The 13,420-nt window shown below is 33.9% G+C and overlaps 2 protein-coding genes across 2 annotated transcripts; one reads left to right on the forward strand and one right to left on the reverse strand.

The window, feature by feature from the left end:
* Positions 1–1,611: 1,611 nt before the first annotated feature.
* LOC112712585 (uncharacterized) lies at positions 1,612–4,800 on the forward strand. Its single transcript, XM_025765514.3, has 6 exons — positions 1,612–2,371; positions 2,722–2,749; positions 3,692–3,922; positions 4,126–4,189; positions 4,270–4,329; positions 4,474–4,800. The coding sequence occupies exons 1-6, from the start codon at positions 2,226–2,228 to the stop codon at positions 4,527–4,529; spliced, it is 585 nt and encodes a 194-aa protein (XP_025621299.1). The 5' UTR covers positions 1,612–2,225; the 3' UTR covers positions 4,530–4,800.
* Positions 4,801–5,788: 988 nt separating this feature from the next.
* Positions 5,789–8,872, reverse strand: LOC112712587 (rhomboid-like protein 19). The gene is made up of 8 exons (XM_025765515.2): positions 8,614–8,872; positions 8,325–8,455; positions 7,658–7,718; positions 7,371–7,537; positions 6,868–6,973; positions 6,559–6,761; positions 6,318–6,455; positions 5,789–5,978 (listed from the first exon to the last, which is right to left on the reverse strand). Exons 1-8 carry the CDS (start codon positions 8,650–8,652, stop codon positions 5,891–5,893), a joined length of 933 nt encoding a protein of 310 aa, XP_025621300.1. The 5' UTR covers positions 8,653–8,872; the 3' UTR covers positions 5,789–5,890.
* Between the last annotated feature and the right edge of the window lie 4,548 nt (positions 8,873–13,420).

Raw genomic sequence — 13,420 nt, forward strand, 5'->3', positions numbered from 1 at the left:
AACTCCATGAATTGGACTCTTGGAGCGAATTAATTTGTGATACTAGCTTAACCCTTAAAAAAATTATAGATAATATCCAGAACTACTATGAATAGAGGGAATAGCACTCTCAACATTTCAGAACTTGGAGGTTGAAAGAGTTGAAGAATTAATGTTGGAAAAAAATGATAATATGATGTGTGAGTTATATATTCGTGGGATTTTTTTTATTAATTATTTAGAGATTAAATTAATTAAGAATAATGTTATATGATCAGTAAATGTTTTTATTTTTTATTAATATTTAATCAACAATAATTTGTATCTATATTTATAAATATTTTGTACACAATAAATATATAATTTGTATTTATATTTATTAGAGTTGTGTACACATGAATCAATATAATTTGTATTTAAATTTTTTAGAATTTACATACATAATTTGTATCTATATTTATTAGAGTTTTCTCATCTTTTATCTCCTTCTTCCTCCTTTTCTCACCTTTTTCCTCTCGTTCTTTCTTTAAGTGCCGTAAACTCTAAATTCTTTTCTTCTTTTTTCATTTTCTAATTTCCCTAAATTTCGCAGTCTTATTCATGTATCGCCCAAGCTCCCTGGTTCACTTGAAATCCTGTCATTGTTTTTGACCTTGCAGTGTTTTTTGATCAACTAGGTCGTTTTGAGAAAGTTGAAATTCTGGTCTTTGAGACCACTTCCAAGCTCGAATCTCAAAACAGAAAACTTGCTCTTTTCTACTATAAATTGCTTGATCTTTGTGTGCAATGGATAAGTCTTGTGAAGCCGAGGATTTGGTTGAGGATTTGAGAGGCAATGGTGGAGGAATTGACCTTTTAACTTTTGAGTTGAAGTTTATTATGTATAGTTGTGGGAGGTTGGGGTTGTTCCATGATTTGCAGAGAGTTGCGGAATAAATGAAGAGAGATGGCTTTGAGATTGATATTGATTACGCCAATATAGTTCTTTCAACTTTTAGCACTCATGGTGAGCACATGAAAATGGTTTCCTGGCTTAAGAAGATGAGAAGCTCATGCATCTCATTCAACTCCTCAATCGACAATGGCAACTCATTCAGAAGGTAATTGACAGTAGAAATAGTTTCTGGGCTTAAGGAGTTACTGAATTTTTGTGTGATTTTGGAGGAGGTAATGGTGTGAGATTCATCAGAGGTTAAATTAAATTTGCATGGGTGTTATTTGGGTTCATCTTATTTGATTATGCTGCTTTGGTTGAAGGAGATATGACAGAAAAAAAAAATGAGAGCAGTGAAAAAGAAAGAGAGTGAATTCTAACGGTAGACACAATTATTGGAACTCAAATTGGGGATTAAGGTTATAAATCATCTCAGAGACTAAATTGAGTTAAATATAATAACAGCTACGTTATATAGCTGTTATCTGTCTATCGTGGTGTCTTTCCGTACATATCATCACGCTGTTAAAGAATATTTTCGAAAAATATTTTAGAGATGACAGTAAGTCACTTTTGTTAAATTCAAAAACAATATTAAGATTATTACAAATTTAGAAACGACTATAAAATTCAATTACAAGTTCAGATACCACTTTAAAATTTAACTCATTTATGTGAGTTATCTTCTACGTCCGTGTATAAAAATTTGAACAAATAATGAAATTTTATATTATTAGATGAACTTGATTTTTTTATTTTTTGATGAGTAATAAAAAGTTTCGATTATGATGTTTAACGACACTCATATAGAATAAAAGAGATACACAGGAGTAGTATCAACCTAATAAGAAACAAAAAATACACTATAATTAAATATAATTGTAAAACTTTATAATAATGAAAGCATTTTATAACTCCATTATCCCTTCCTTTTTACGTGTATGCTTTTGGATCATTGCATGATTATCAGTTTATCACTTCTCTAGTTGGATTCCTTTCAATCATTTCAGAATATTAATCATTATTTAATGCAACAAAGAAATTAAGAAATAGTAATCCAAATTAAATTAGGGTAGTTACATGTAAATTAGGTTTAAACACAGTGGAACACTAGCAGTTGTAAGCTGTAACCAACAACCACAAACCAAATTATTGTTTCACTCAGAAGAGAGAAATCAGAAACAGAAAAAAGAAAAATTTTCTCTCTTTTTCTTTTTTTTTTTCTTTTTGTTCTGCCTCCGTTGATTAAATCTCAGCCGTTAATCTTTTCCCCACTCCTATTTGGACTCCGTCATCGCCGCCGCCAGAATCCATGGAGGTGCGGTCCAACTCCGCCGCCGAGAACCCGTCCGCCGCTTCGCCGCCGCCGAATCGCCATCGTCCGAGCTCCGCCGTGCCACCGTCAAAGAAGCCTCTCGCTTCTCCTCAACCCGTTGATACCACCTCCGTGTCGCAAAGGTTTATTAGAATCAGTTGATGAGTTCTTTGTCTTCTCTTTCTTAAGTCTTATTACTGTTTGATTCTCTGGAAAACACGAGAAATCTTTGAAGATTTGTACTTTTTCCTAATCAAATTGGAAAAAGGGAAAGAAAAGAAACCGTAATTTGGTGGTGCTTTTGAATGTCTTCTTTGTTTCTTTATGGAAAGTGGATTCGGATTTAAATTTTGTTTGGAGTTTTAACTATTCACGTATGAAATTGACGCATGAGTATTATACTTATACTTAATATATATAGTTTCTATATTTAGTGTTTTTGATATGTATTGTTTTTGAATTTTAATGGTTTTGTTTGTTTTGATTTTTGCAGACTCCAGAAGGAATTAATGGCTCTCATGGTATATCTCATTTTGCTTGATTTATTTATTGGGGATTGGTCTTTTCTTTCTTTCTTTCTTTCTTTTCCCGCTTTAAATATTAATCAGAAGAAGGAATCGGTTATAGAATTGATCCATATGCAATTTGTATTGATTCTCCAGTTGCTAGTATAAACTTATGGTGCATGTGACTGCAGGTGCAGTTTAGGGCTACAAGAATGGTTAATTTGGTTGTGAAATATATTAGGACTTAGGGTGCTACTTGCCATTGTTGAGTAAAACATGTGACAGTTGCATCAAAACAAAAAAAAAAGGAAAGGAAAGGAAGGGAAGAGGGGGGGGGGGGGGGGGGGGGTTTGATTGTTAGCTTCCTATATCAGTACCCTTTCCCTTTTTTGAAAACTTTCAAGAACAAAAAAAGTATAATGGCTTTCAGGTATTTAGTATTTACATATTCATGATTTTTGGTGTTCATTCTATTTATCCACATCCTGTTTTCATTCAATAAGTGTTGATCCATCCAATGAAAAAAATAATCAGGTTTTAGTGCTCTATTCTGACTGGTTAAAATTCTGTGTATTATTTTTCCTTTTATAAATCAACCTATTAAGGTGGGAAGTAATGTAAAATATGCTGTTTTCAGCTATCCTCAGTTTCTTGGAATATGCTTCAAAAGCCTATACATATTCCCGTGGAAACAAATAGCTAACTTCTGTAATTCAATCTTAATGCTATTGAATATTGATAGTGGCATAGTGTTATAGATGTAATTGATTGTTTGAAATTGTGTTTAGTTTTTTAAATCAGCATCTATAATAGGGTGGGAAATTGTGTAAAATATGCTGCTGGATATCCTTGGATCTTTTTAAGAAACCAACCTGTTATGCTTGCCTTCGTCTTATACTCAATTTGTTATCATCATCTCACAAGCACTATAATGTTGATGGTTACTTTTACTTGCAGATGAGTGGAGGCGATCTTGGAGTATCTGCTTTTCCTGATGGTGAGAGCATTTTTACATGGATTGGCACAATTGAAGGTGGAAAAGGAACTCTATACGAGGGTTTATCTTATAAACTCTCCCTACGTTTTCCCCTGGAATATCCTTTTAAGCCGCCTCAAGTGAAGTTCGAGTCGACGTGCTTTCATCCAAATGTTGATCAGTTTGGCAACATTTGTCTTGATATCCTTCAGGTATTCATTAACTTGAAGATCCAGATTTGGCTCCAAGGGTTTGGATCTACCATTTTTTTATTATGGATGCCTGGATACATGCATATATATAAAGAGGAAAAAAAAATGTCAGCTTGTGTCGCATCTCCATACAAAGATCGTTGAATGTTTCGACCAATCTCAATCTCTCAGCTAATGAATGTTATATTTTTTCGCTTCTGTAGGACAAGTGGTCTTCAGCTTATGATTGCAGAACTATTCTTCTATCAATTCAAAGTCTGTTGGAAGGTCTGTTATTCTCCCTATTCAAGTTTTGCATTCACATTCAAATTTGTTGCTTGGCTGAGTAGTTAACTTTTGAATGACAGAACCTAACCTGGAGAGTCCTCTAAACAACTATGCTGCAGCACTTTGGAATGATAAGGAAGGTTGAACACAATTTAAACTCCCAACATTAAACTTTTAATTGTTTGTTATTATTGTTGCTCCTAAGTTATGCTTTATTAGAGTATATGTTTTGAGTTTTGTTGAATGCATTTGTAATTGGGGCCAATTGGATATGTTTTATGCAGATTGCAGGAGAATGATTCACAAACAATATTTTGCTGGAGAAGCACTTGAAAGATGACTGATACATACAGATTCATAGCTTGAAGAAAAACTATGAAGCCGATAAATTTGGCATTTTATTTTTTCAATTTGCTTTGATATTGTATCCTGAAACTATGGAAGTTCGGGTGTCCTATGAATGTGATTTGATGATTTTGTGATTTGATGATTTTCTGTATAATAGATGTAAAAATTTAATGACCAAAGTGGAATGATACATACAATGGCACCTTGGAATTATATTTCTTAAATGTAATATTCTCTTTTTTGGGTGGTCGTAGCACACTTAACCTCATGTTTGAATATAGGTTTAATTATTATGTTGGTCTTTATAATTTTATCGAGTTTTTAATTAAGTTTTTATACTTTTTTTTTTCAATTGAGTCTTTATACCATATTAGATTTTATAATTAAATTTTTGTTGTTACAAAAACATTAGAATTAATACAAAATAAAATATTTATTCAAGTATTAGGCATATTTATTTTGTTTAACAGAATATTTTGTTAATTCTAATATTTTTGTAACGACTGAGATTTGATTACAAAATCTAATATGGTATAGAGATTCAATTGAAAAAAAAAATATAAGAACCTAATTGAAAATTCAGTAAAACTATAAAGAAAAAAAATATAAAACCTAATTGAAAATTCAATAAAATTATAGAGACTAACACACTAATTAAACCTTGAATGTATATTGATTAGTAAGTTTTCATATAGGTCTTAAATTCTTATTAATCAATTATGACAAGGATAACTCTTTTTATATTGTTTCTTTTAATCTTTCAATAGACAAACTTTAAAAAGGAAAAGCTTTGCCAATAAATTCTTGCCTCTAACATAATTCTCTTTAATATTTGTTGGGGGTCCCCGTCAATTTTGTGACTTATATTTCACTAATAACTAATTTGCAAAGTTAAAATCAAGTTACTAATATTTCATACTATGAATATATCTCAAATTGTGGATATGTAGCAACTCTTGCTTGGGATAAAGTATACAACTTTGGCGCCACTTTTTATATTTCATAGTTTCCGAACAACCATTCTTCAAAACAATAAAACATTGGAATGAAAACTAACAAGAGATTCAAACCTTTCAAGCAGTTTAATAATCAAGTTACCTTTGAATTTTTTATGTGAGGAAATAAATACACCACTTTTTTACATATTTAATTTGGAAAATGCACAACAAAGAGAAACTTTAAAGTTTCATAAAAATATCAGTCCAAGCCAAAAATGCACATTAAGAATCTTGCTCAAGGACACGGACGAAATCACAAAAATGTTTTTCATTACTTTAACAGCTCTGGAACATTAACAATTTCGATAGCTTCATTTCGCCGAACTATTCAGAATTTACAAAAATAGCTAACAAATCATACATTTTGTGCAGCATCTGTTGGCAACTCTCCTGCACTCTTTGCAGCAGCCAACCTTTCTTCCAGTGCTCTTGCGCCTCTTTCCCTACAAGAAACAACAACACTCGCAGTTATGAGATTTTTCATCTAGTTTAGTTACTACACTAATGACTGCAATTAACTTCTGAAATTGACTAAAAGTCTAAAACAAATAAACAGTGCTTCTCACAGCTTTTTCTCTTCTCTTCTAGCTTGAATAATTTTACTAGCAAGCAATACATTACAGCCAGAATTTAAAGGCAGATCCTGTAAGCATCTGTGCTTACAAGGGTAAAGCTGTGTACATCTACCCTCCTCAGAACTTCACTACTTGTGCATTTGTTTGTCCTTTTTTCTTATACACAACTAATAAAATTTGAACTAAATCAAAGCATTGTGAGATTACCGTCTCCTAGTTGCCTCAATGGAGTCAGAACCCGGCAAAGGTTCAGCTCCTAGGGAGTAGCCTTGAGCATCATTAGATGCACTGGATCTTCCACATAGCATTCGATGAAATATTGATGCAATAGGGTCTATAACTGGCCTGCAAGGAAGCAAAAGATATAGATGATCAGAGGTTGCTGAGACTAAGACTAAGGAACTTATAATTTATCATATATGATGGTCAAAATATAACTCTAGTTTACCTTAAAATCTCAGGGAAAAATGTAGAGAATGCAAAATCCTCGCTTGGGTCACCCCTATACTTTGTTTCTGATTTCCTCTGCCAGTACCTAAGGTAAATCCAGCTCATGTATGTGCCAAATATTATAGCTGGAAGATATGACATTGCCTCCAGCGTGAAGAAGCTCGTAGCAATAGAACACAATACATTGATAGACGGCAACCACTGAATAGAAATGGAAGTGGCACCATATTTTAGGGCATTGACATAAAACTGATGTTGCTGGAAAGCAATGCATTATAACCAAAGGAACAGGTTTAGAATAACAAACCTTCATTTTTATCTTAAGGGCAGGAAGTTCTTGATCTGGTATGATTTGCTTGATGCCGACCAACAAACCGGATATTACCCCATGAAATCCAGAAAGTGGCATATAACTAGAACATTGCAAGGGTATTAGATCTACAGAAATGGATCAAGGAGCAAATAGTACACAGAATGTCTTACATAACTCAGCAGACAGCATATTTATATAAAGTAACTTCAAGACCTGAAGGACCTACAAAAATAATCTTATTTCACAATTTCAATTTTCTGCTTTATGAATACTGCCGGAAGGATGGTCTTCTAAATGTTGAACCTAAAAGAGACTAAGTAATCAAGCTTCAAACAGTCTATTTAGCTTCAAACAAAAAAATCAAGAGTCTAAATGCAGTGTAAGGTGTGGAGAAGTGGAAAATCTTACAAGAACAAAATAAGTTCGATAATAGTATGAGAAACTAACAGAAAATATCATCCCAGATAGTACGATGATAATGGATTTTAAATACTTACAGGTAAGTCTCCTGCGTCTTAATGTAGTATAAAGAAATAGCAGTGATGAAAATACACACAGAAGTCAGAACGTTAACTATAAAGATAAACTTTATGAATTCCCTAGGACCCCAAACTGGTTCGAGCAGCTTCCCAATGAACAGAAGACCAATGGTGTTGACCACTACCTATAAAATAATATGAAATTGAATGTTAATTGTGAAATTTTCCTTAATGCAATGAACAGATTCAGGATATACAATGAAGAAAATATAGAAACTTAATATGAAGGAACAGTAAGCCCATACCCCATATATAGATTGTTCAATGTAACCAGCTGTAATAAGGTTCCAGCCAAATGGGATTGTCCTGCAAAATGAAACCATCAGGTAAGTAACTTTCAAATAAAAAAACTCTAATTATCAGTGGTGTGAATTTCGTATTTTTTCATGGTTGGAATCCTTGCAAGCATTGAAAGGACAACAACTCTACACTAAGCACGTCTGCAGTAGATTGAAGTCTATCTATTTACTACTTCTATGAAGAGAACTTCATCATGACAAATGCGAGGAAAGGTACCTCTCAAATCAAATGCAGATGTCCAACACAAGACACAAACACCAATAGTTGAAGATGCAAATTTGCCGAATGATTTTAGGGTCACAAAAACAAGCAATTATCCACAAAAAAACCCAACACTCAAAAAGAAAACTTAGTTGATGATGCTTCCACAATACTATCCAAAATTTGAGTTGGGATCAATAAACAGGAAAGAGTAAGCATATCAAGTAAAAAGCACTTTACAATTGTGATAATAACACATTGACATTTTACCAAACAGATTGCGGTCAGAAACAATGAACTAAGTAAAAATAAACTATGGCTCAGAAACAGTGTGACTTGACTAGAAAGACTGAGACTTTGAAGCATATACACGAGAGCATTTATGTTTGTTTGGATCAATGAATGAGAGACCTTGCGGGAATGAGAGCGACGTAGGTAACGGCAGAGGGGAAGACGGTAACGACAATGTGAGCAGCAACGAGCACCACAACGAGGCCTTTGCAGAGACGCGTGAACCCTGACATTGAGAACGGGCTTGCGCCCTGAAACCGATTGCAATTGGAATTCAAATTGGTGAGTGTGAGAAAGAATAAAAAAGAACGAAAATTGAAAGCAAGATCTGATTTTGATTCTGATCTCAGAGAGAGAGAGAGAGAGAGAGAGAGAGAGAGAGAGAGAGAGAGAGAGAGAGAGAATATACCCCTGAAACTGAAAGTGGAAGCGGTTGAGTAGTGCTCATGAAGAACGAATGAGAGTGAATGTGATGAAGAGATTCAGAAGAAGAAGACGACGACGATGAGATTCAGATTTGAGAGAGAAGAAAAGGTAAGTTGCAAGGTGTGGGAATGGTGTTTATGCTACACTCTCTTCTTCCTTACTCCTTACTCCTTACTCCTTACTCCTTAATTCATTCCATTTATGAAATTAATAAAATTTGGACTACTTGAATTGAGTTAGTCAAACTTTCTAGAGAAAGATCATGATTAATACCTTTATTAATATTAATCAACACATTACATTAATATTTTATTTTTAGTAGATATTTATATATAATTATCTTTATATGAAATTGATATTTGAAAAAATGTCATTAAAGGTCAATATATTTTGCTAGAGTTTTTAACTTAATAGAATTTTGTGCCATTAAAGTCAATATTTTCTACACATATCATAATTTCACTTTTAACTCAGAGTCATTATACAACACAAGTTCTTCTCTATCATTTTCTCTTATCATTACCTCCCTGAATCATGGCAGAAAGTGGAAGAAATTTAATTCATTCTGTTTCTTTGAGTAATGAAAAAAGAAATGATGTAATCCAATTGCAAGAGAAGAATATAAATGGGCTATTCATAATTGCATTAATAGTCTGGTTAAAAGACTTTTTGTTGATATATCATTTTCAACTGAAATCATTAATAGGGCGCTTAAAATAATTTGGGGGAGACCAGTAAGGCTTCAAGTAAAGGAGATTGATCACAATCAATTCCAATTCTTCTTTGATAACTAGTAAGATGTTATGAGAATTGAGAGAGACTTTTCATGACTTTTCAAAAACTATGCTCTCCATGTCCAGCATTAAAAAGAGGGGGTGTGCATTGAAAAATAACTAATCAATGAGATACCAATATGAGCCTAATTTTAGGAGGTTTTAAAACGCTAGAGGTTGCTCGAAAGCTTGGTGAAGGGTTCGGTAAGGTGATGGATGTGGAACTGTTTGTTGTTAAAGGGAGAGAGACACATATCATCAAAGTAAGGGTGGTTATTGATGAAAATTGAGCTGTAAAACACTCTCTTAAGGTCGCTAGTCCTGACAAGTCTCTAATTGGAGTGGTGGTTCGATATGAAAGACTAAGGACGGTGTATACGTATAGTGCCACTATAGGCTATGATAATAAAACATGTGTTGTATTTTGGGAGGATATAAAAAAAATGTTAAGAGAGGATAAGATAGGAGAATGGATCAGAGCTGATCAAATTGGTATAAAGGTGGAGACTAAGAAGGATAAAAGGGACAAAGGAAAAAAAGAGCCTTCAAGCGAGTCAGCCTCTTCGCAGAAAGAAATCGCTCCCAAAACTTCTTGGTAGATGAGTTTTTAAACTTCGGTGTCAAAGACAAAAAAAGGTATGATCAATGAGTAAATAGTCATGTCAGGAACAAAAGACGATGAGAAAAAGGAGAATAATAAGAGTATAGAGGATGCTATGGTTATAAACTCGAATTAGATTCAGTTAAGAGGAAAAGTAGTTCCAAACGAAGCATGCTAACACAGGGGTCCTAACTGAAAATCGCATGCTAAGTACTCCTACTGCTGAATACTCTGTCAAATATAAAAGGTTGAAACAAATGGCTAGATCAAACCATGGAAGGATGGAGATGCTGTTTGGGAGTAAAAGAAGGGCGAAAGATGAACTGAAAATAATTTTAGAATCATTAACTGGAGGAGTTGTTGGAGATATGGATCAAGAGACAGTGGAGGGTGCCAGCTGTTCAATGGCATCCAATGGCATCCAATGCACCATGAAAGTCCTAATGTGAAACTGTCGGATTTGAAGAGACCCTTGACAGTCCACAATCTTAAAGGGATGTGTCAATCCCACTCTCCCAAGATGATTTTTCTCTGTGAAAGTAAAAACCAATATCAAATGGTGGAACGTAAAGTCAGATCATGCGAATATCAAAGTTTCACATTAGTGGACCTGAATGAAACATCAAGAGGAATGGCTCTAGCATGAAAAGATTATGTGGAGGTATACATTTTGGTTCAGAACTCTTTTTCCATAATTGCTTCGATTAAAGATAAGAATAAGAATATGAATTGGGGGTTGGTTGGAGTTTACTTTAGCACTAATGAACTAACTCGAATCAATCAATTCGAAGAACTCTCTTCTTGACTTCAGCAATTTGAAGGTAGCTTTATCATTTTAGATGATTTCAATGCAATTACAAATTATGGAGAAAAAGAAAGAAGAAATATGAGGTCTGATGCCTCCATTAAAAATTTCAATGATTTTATTGATGATAATCAATTGGTTGATATTGGGATGATAGGACAGTGATTCACATGGTCAAATAGGAGGGCTGGAGAGGTATTAATTAGGGAGAGATTTGATCGTTTTATGGTTGAAAGGGGTTGGAAGAAGACTTATGTAGATGCGGTGGTAAAAGATTATCAGAGAAAGGTTTGGATTATACTCCTCTTTTACTTGATTCGGATTCTCCAAGATGGTCTACCAAAGAAGATTTAAATTTTAGAAGTGGTGGTGCAAGATAAAGGATATAATGGCACTGATAGTGAAAGTTTGGAGTATGAAAGTTAATGGTTCACCTATGTACGTTTTGGTACAAAAATTGAAGTGTTGTAGGCACCATCTAGTGGAGTGGCAGCAGAATAACAAATTCAACTCTAAAAAGATAGTTGAAAAACTAAATCTTAAGTTGGAACAGTTGAGGACAGTGGGTTATTTTGGTGGATCAGAGGTGTTAGAGGTATAGAAAAGATTAGAAAATGAGCTATCAAAAGAAGAAAATTTTTGGAAGAAAAATTCAAAATGCAAATGGATGAAAGAAGGGAATAGCAACACAAAGTTATTTCATCAAAAGTTTCAAGCTAGAAATCGAAAAAATAAAATTTGGGACTAGTTTGGAACGATAGTGAGATAGCTTCAAATCCACAGAATATTGTTTAGGTAGCTGAAAATTGTTTCAAGAAAATATTTTCATCCACTAACCCATTAGAACCTGGTGACATATTCAGCGATTTCAGTCCTCCAGTTACAGTTTTCGTGAACCGGAGGCTAATGAGATCAATCTCTAGGAAAAAAATCAAGAGATCCACTTTCAGCGTTTGTCCACAAAGTACTCTAGGTGAGGATGGCTTCACAGCACGGTTTTTCAATTTTATTGGGACATTGTGGGTGATGATATTTTTAAGGCGATTCGTAACTTCTTTGGTAGAGGTAGAATGCTCAAGGTGTTTAACCATACATAGATTTGCTTGATCCCTAAGATCCCGAATGCTAGAATATGTCACAGGTCAGATCTATTAGCTTATTATCAATCTTTTATAAGATTATTTCTAAAATTCTGGTATATAAACTTCGGGAGTTCATGAATAATTTAATAAATCCAAATCAGAGTATGTTTTTTAAATGGTAGATTAATTTCTGACATTACTCTAATAGCTCATGAATGTATGCACTACCTTAAAACTAAGAGGTGTGGCTTGAAATGTGAAATGACTATAAAATTGGATATGAGTAAAGCATATGATAGAGTTGAGTGGAGTTTTTTATGGTTCATCATGGAGAGAATGAGTTTTGGAACCAAATTGGATTTCTTGGATTAGAGAACTAGTCACTACTGTTTTTTACTCTATTCTTGTGCAAGGTCAACCTTATGGATTTTTTAAGTCAACAAGGGGTATCTGACAAGAAGATCCCTTATTACCTTATCTATTTCTATTCTGTGTGAAAGGATTATCCTATTTGTTACACAAGGCAGAACAAAATAGGTCTATTCAGGGGATTTAGATTCACAGAAGGTCTCCAATAGTCAATCATCTTCTCTTTGCTGATGACTCTATCTTATTTGGGAAGGCTAATGAGAAATCATACAATAATATCCTATCTCTACTCAATGAATATGAGATGCTTAGTGGGCAGAAAATTAACCTCCACAAATCAGCAGTTTTTTTAGTCAAAATATCTCACTCGCCATAAGACAACAGCTAGTAGAATTACTTAACATAGAGTATGTGGGAGCCCAAGATAAATATCTAAACCTTCCATCCATTATTCAGAGATTTAAAAGGGCTGCATTCGGTGCAATAAAGGATAAAATTTAGAAAAGAGTTCAGGCTTGGAAGAGGAAACTGTTATCAGTAGGTGGCAGACATGTTTGTATCAGAGCTGTCGAAGAAGCTATTCTAATATATACGCTTTCATGTTTCAAGCTTCCAGATTCTCTAGTGGAAGAAATACATAGGATTCTAAGATAGTTTGGTAGGGTCAGAAGAGAATGGAAAAAAATGACTTGGGTTAGTTGGGATTGTATGACCAGACCAAAAAAAAAAGGCGGATTGAGATTAAGGATCTCAGAGCCAAAACCTAACTTCTGGTAAACAATTGGGAATTACTAAATCTAATTCGCTATTGGCATATATCAAAGGAAAATACATAGATACACTAACCCTCAGAAAAGGAAACCAACCCTAGATGGCAAAGTACTAGAGAAAAAAATGAGAAAGATTTAAGGTATAAGATCTGACACAAATATGTGTATTTGGAGGACCCATAGTTACCTCCACCCTCCCTTTTTAGACTCAATAACAACAACAATCCAGTAACAAACATCAATTGGGTACATGATTTACTTACAGTGGATAAAAGATGGAATACAGAGCTAGTTGAAACAGTTTTTTCCTTGAGCTCAGTTCACCAAATTCTCTCTCTGCCACTGAACGACGATGGTGAGGATAAGTTTGAAGGAGACTAGAACAAGGAA

Source organism: Arachis hypogaea, chromosome 9, assembly GCF_003086295.3.
Source record: "Arachis hypogaea cultivar Tifrunner chromosome 9, arahy.Tifrunner.gnm2.J5K5, whole genome shotgun sequence".
NCBI classification, from domain to species: Eukaryota; Viridiplantae; Streptophyta; class Magnoliopsida; order Fabales; family Fabaceae; genus Arachis; species Arachis hypogaea.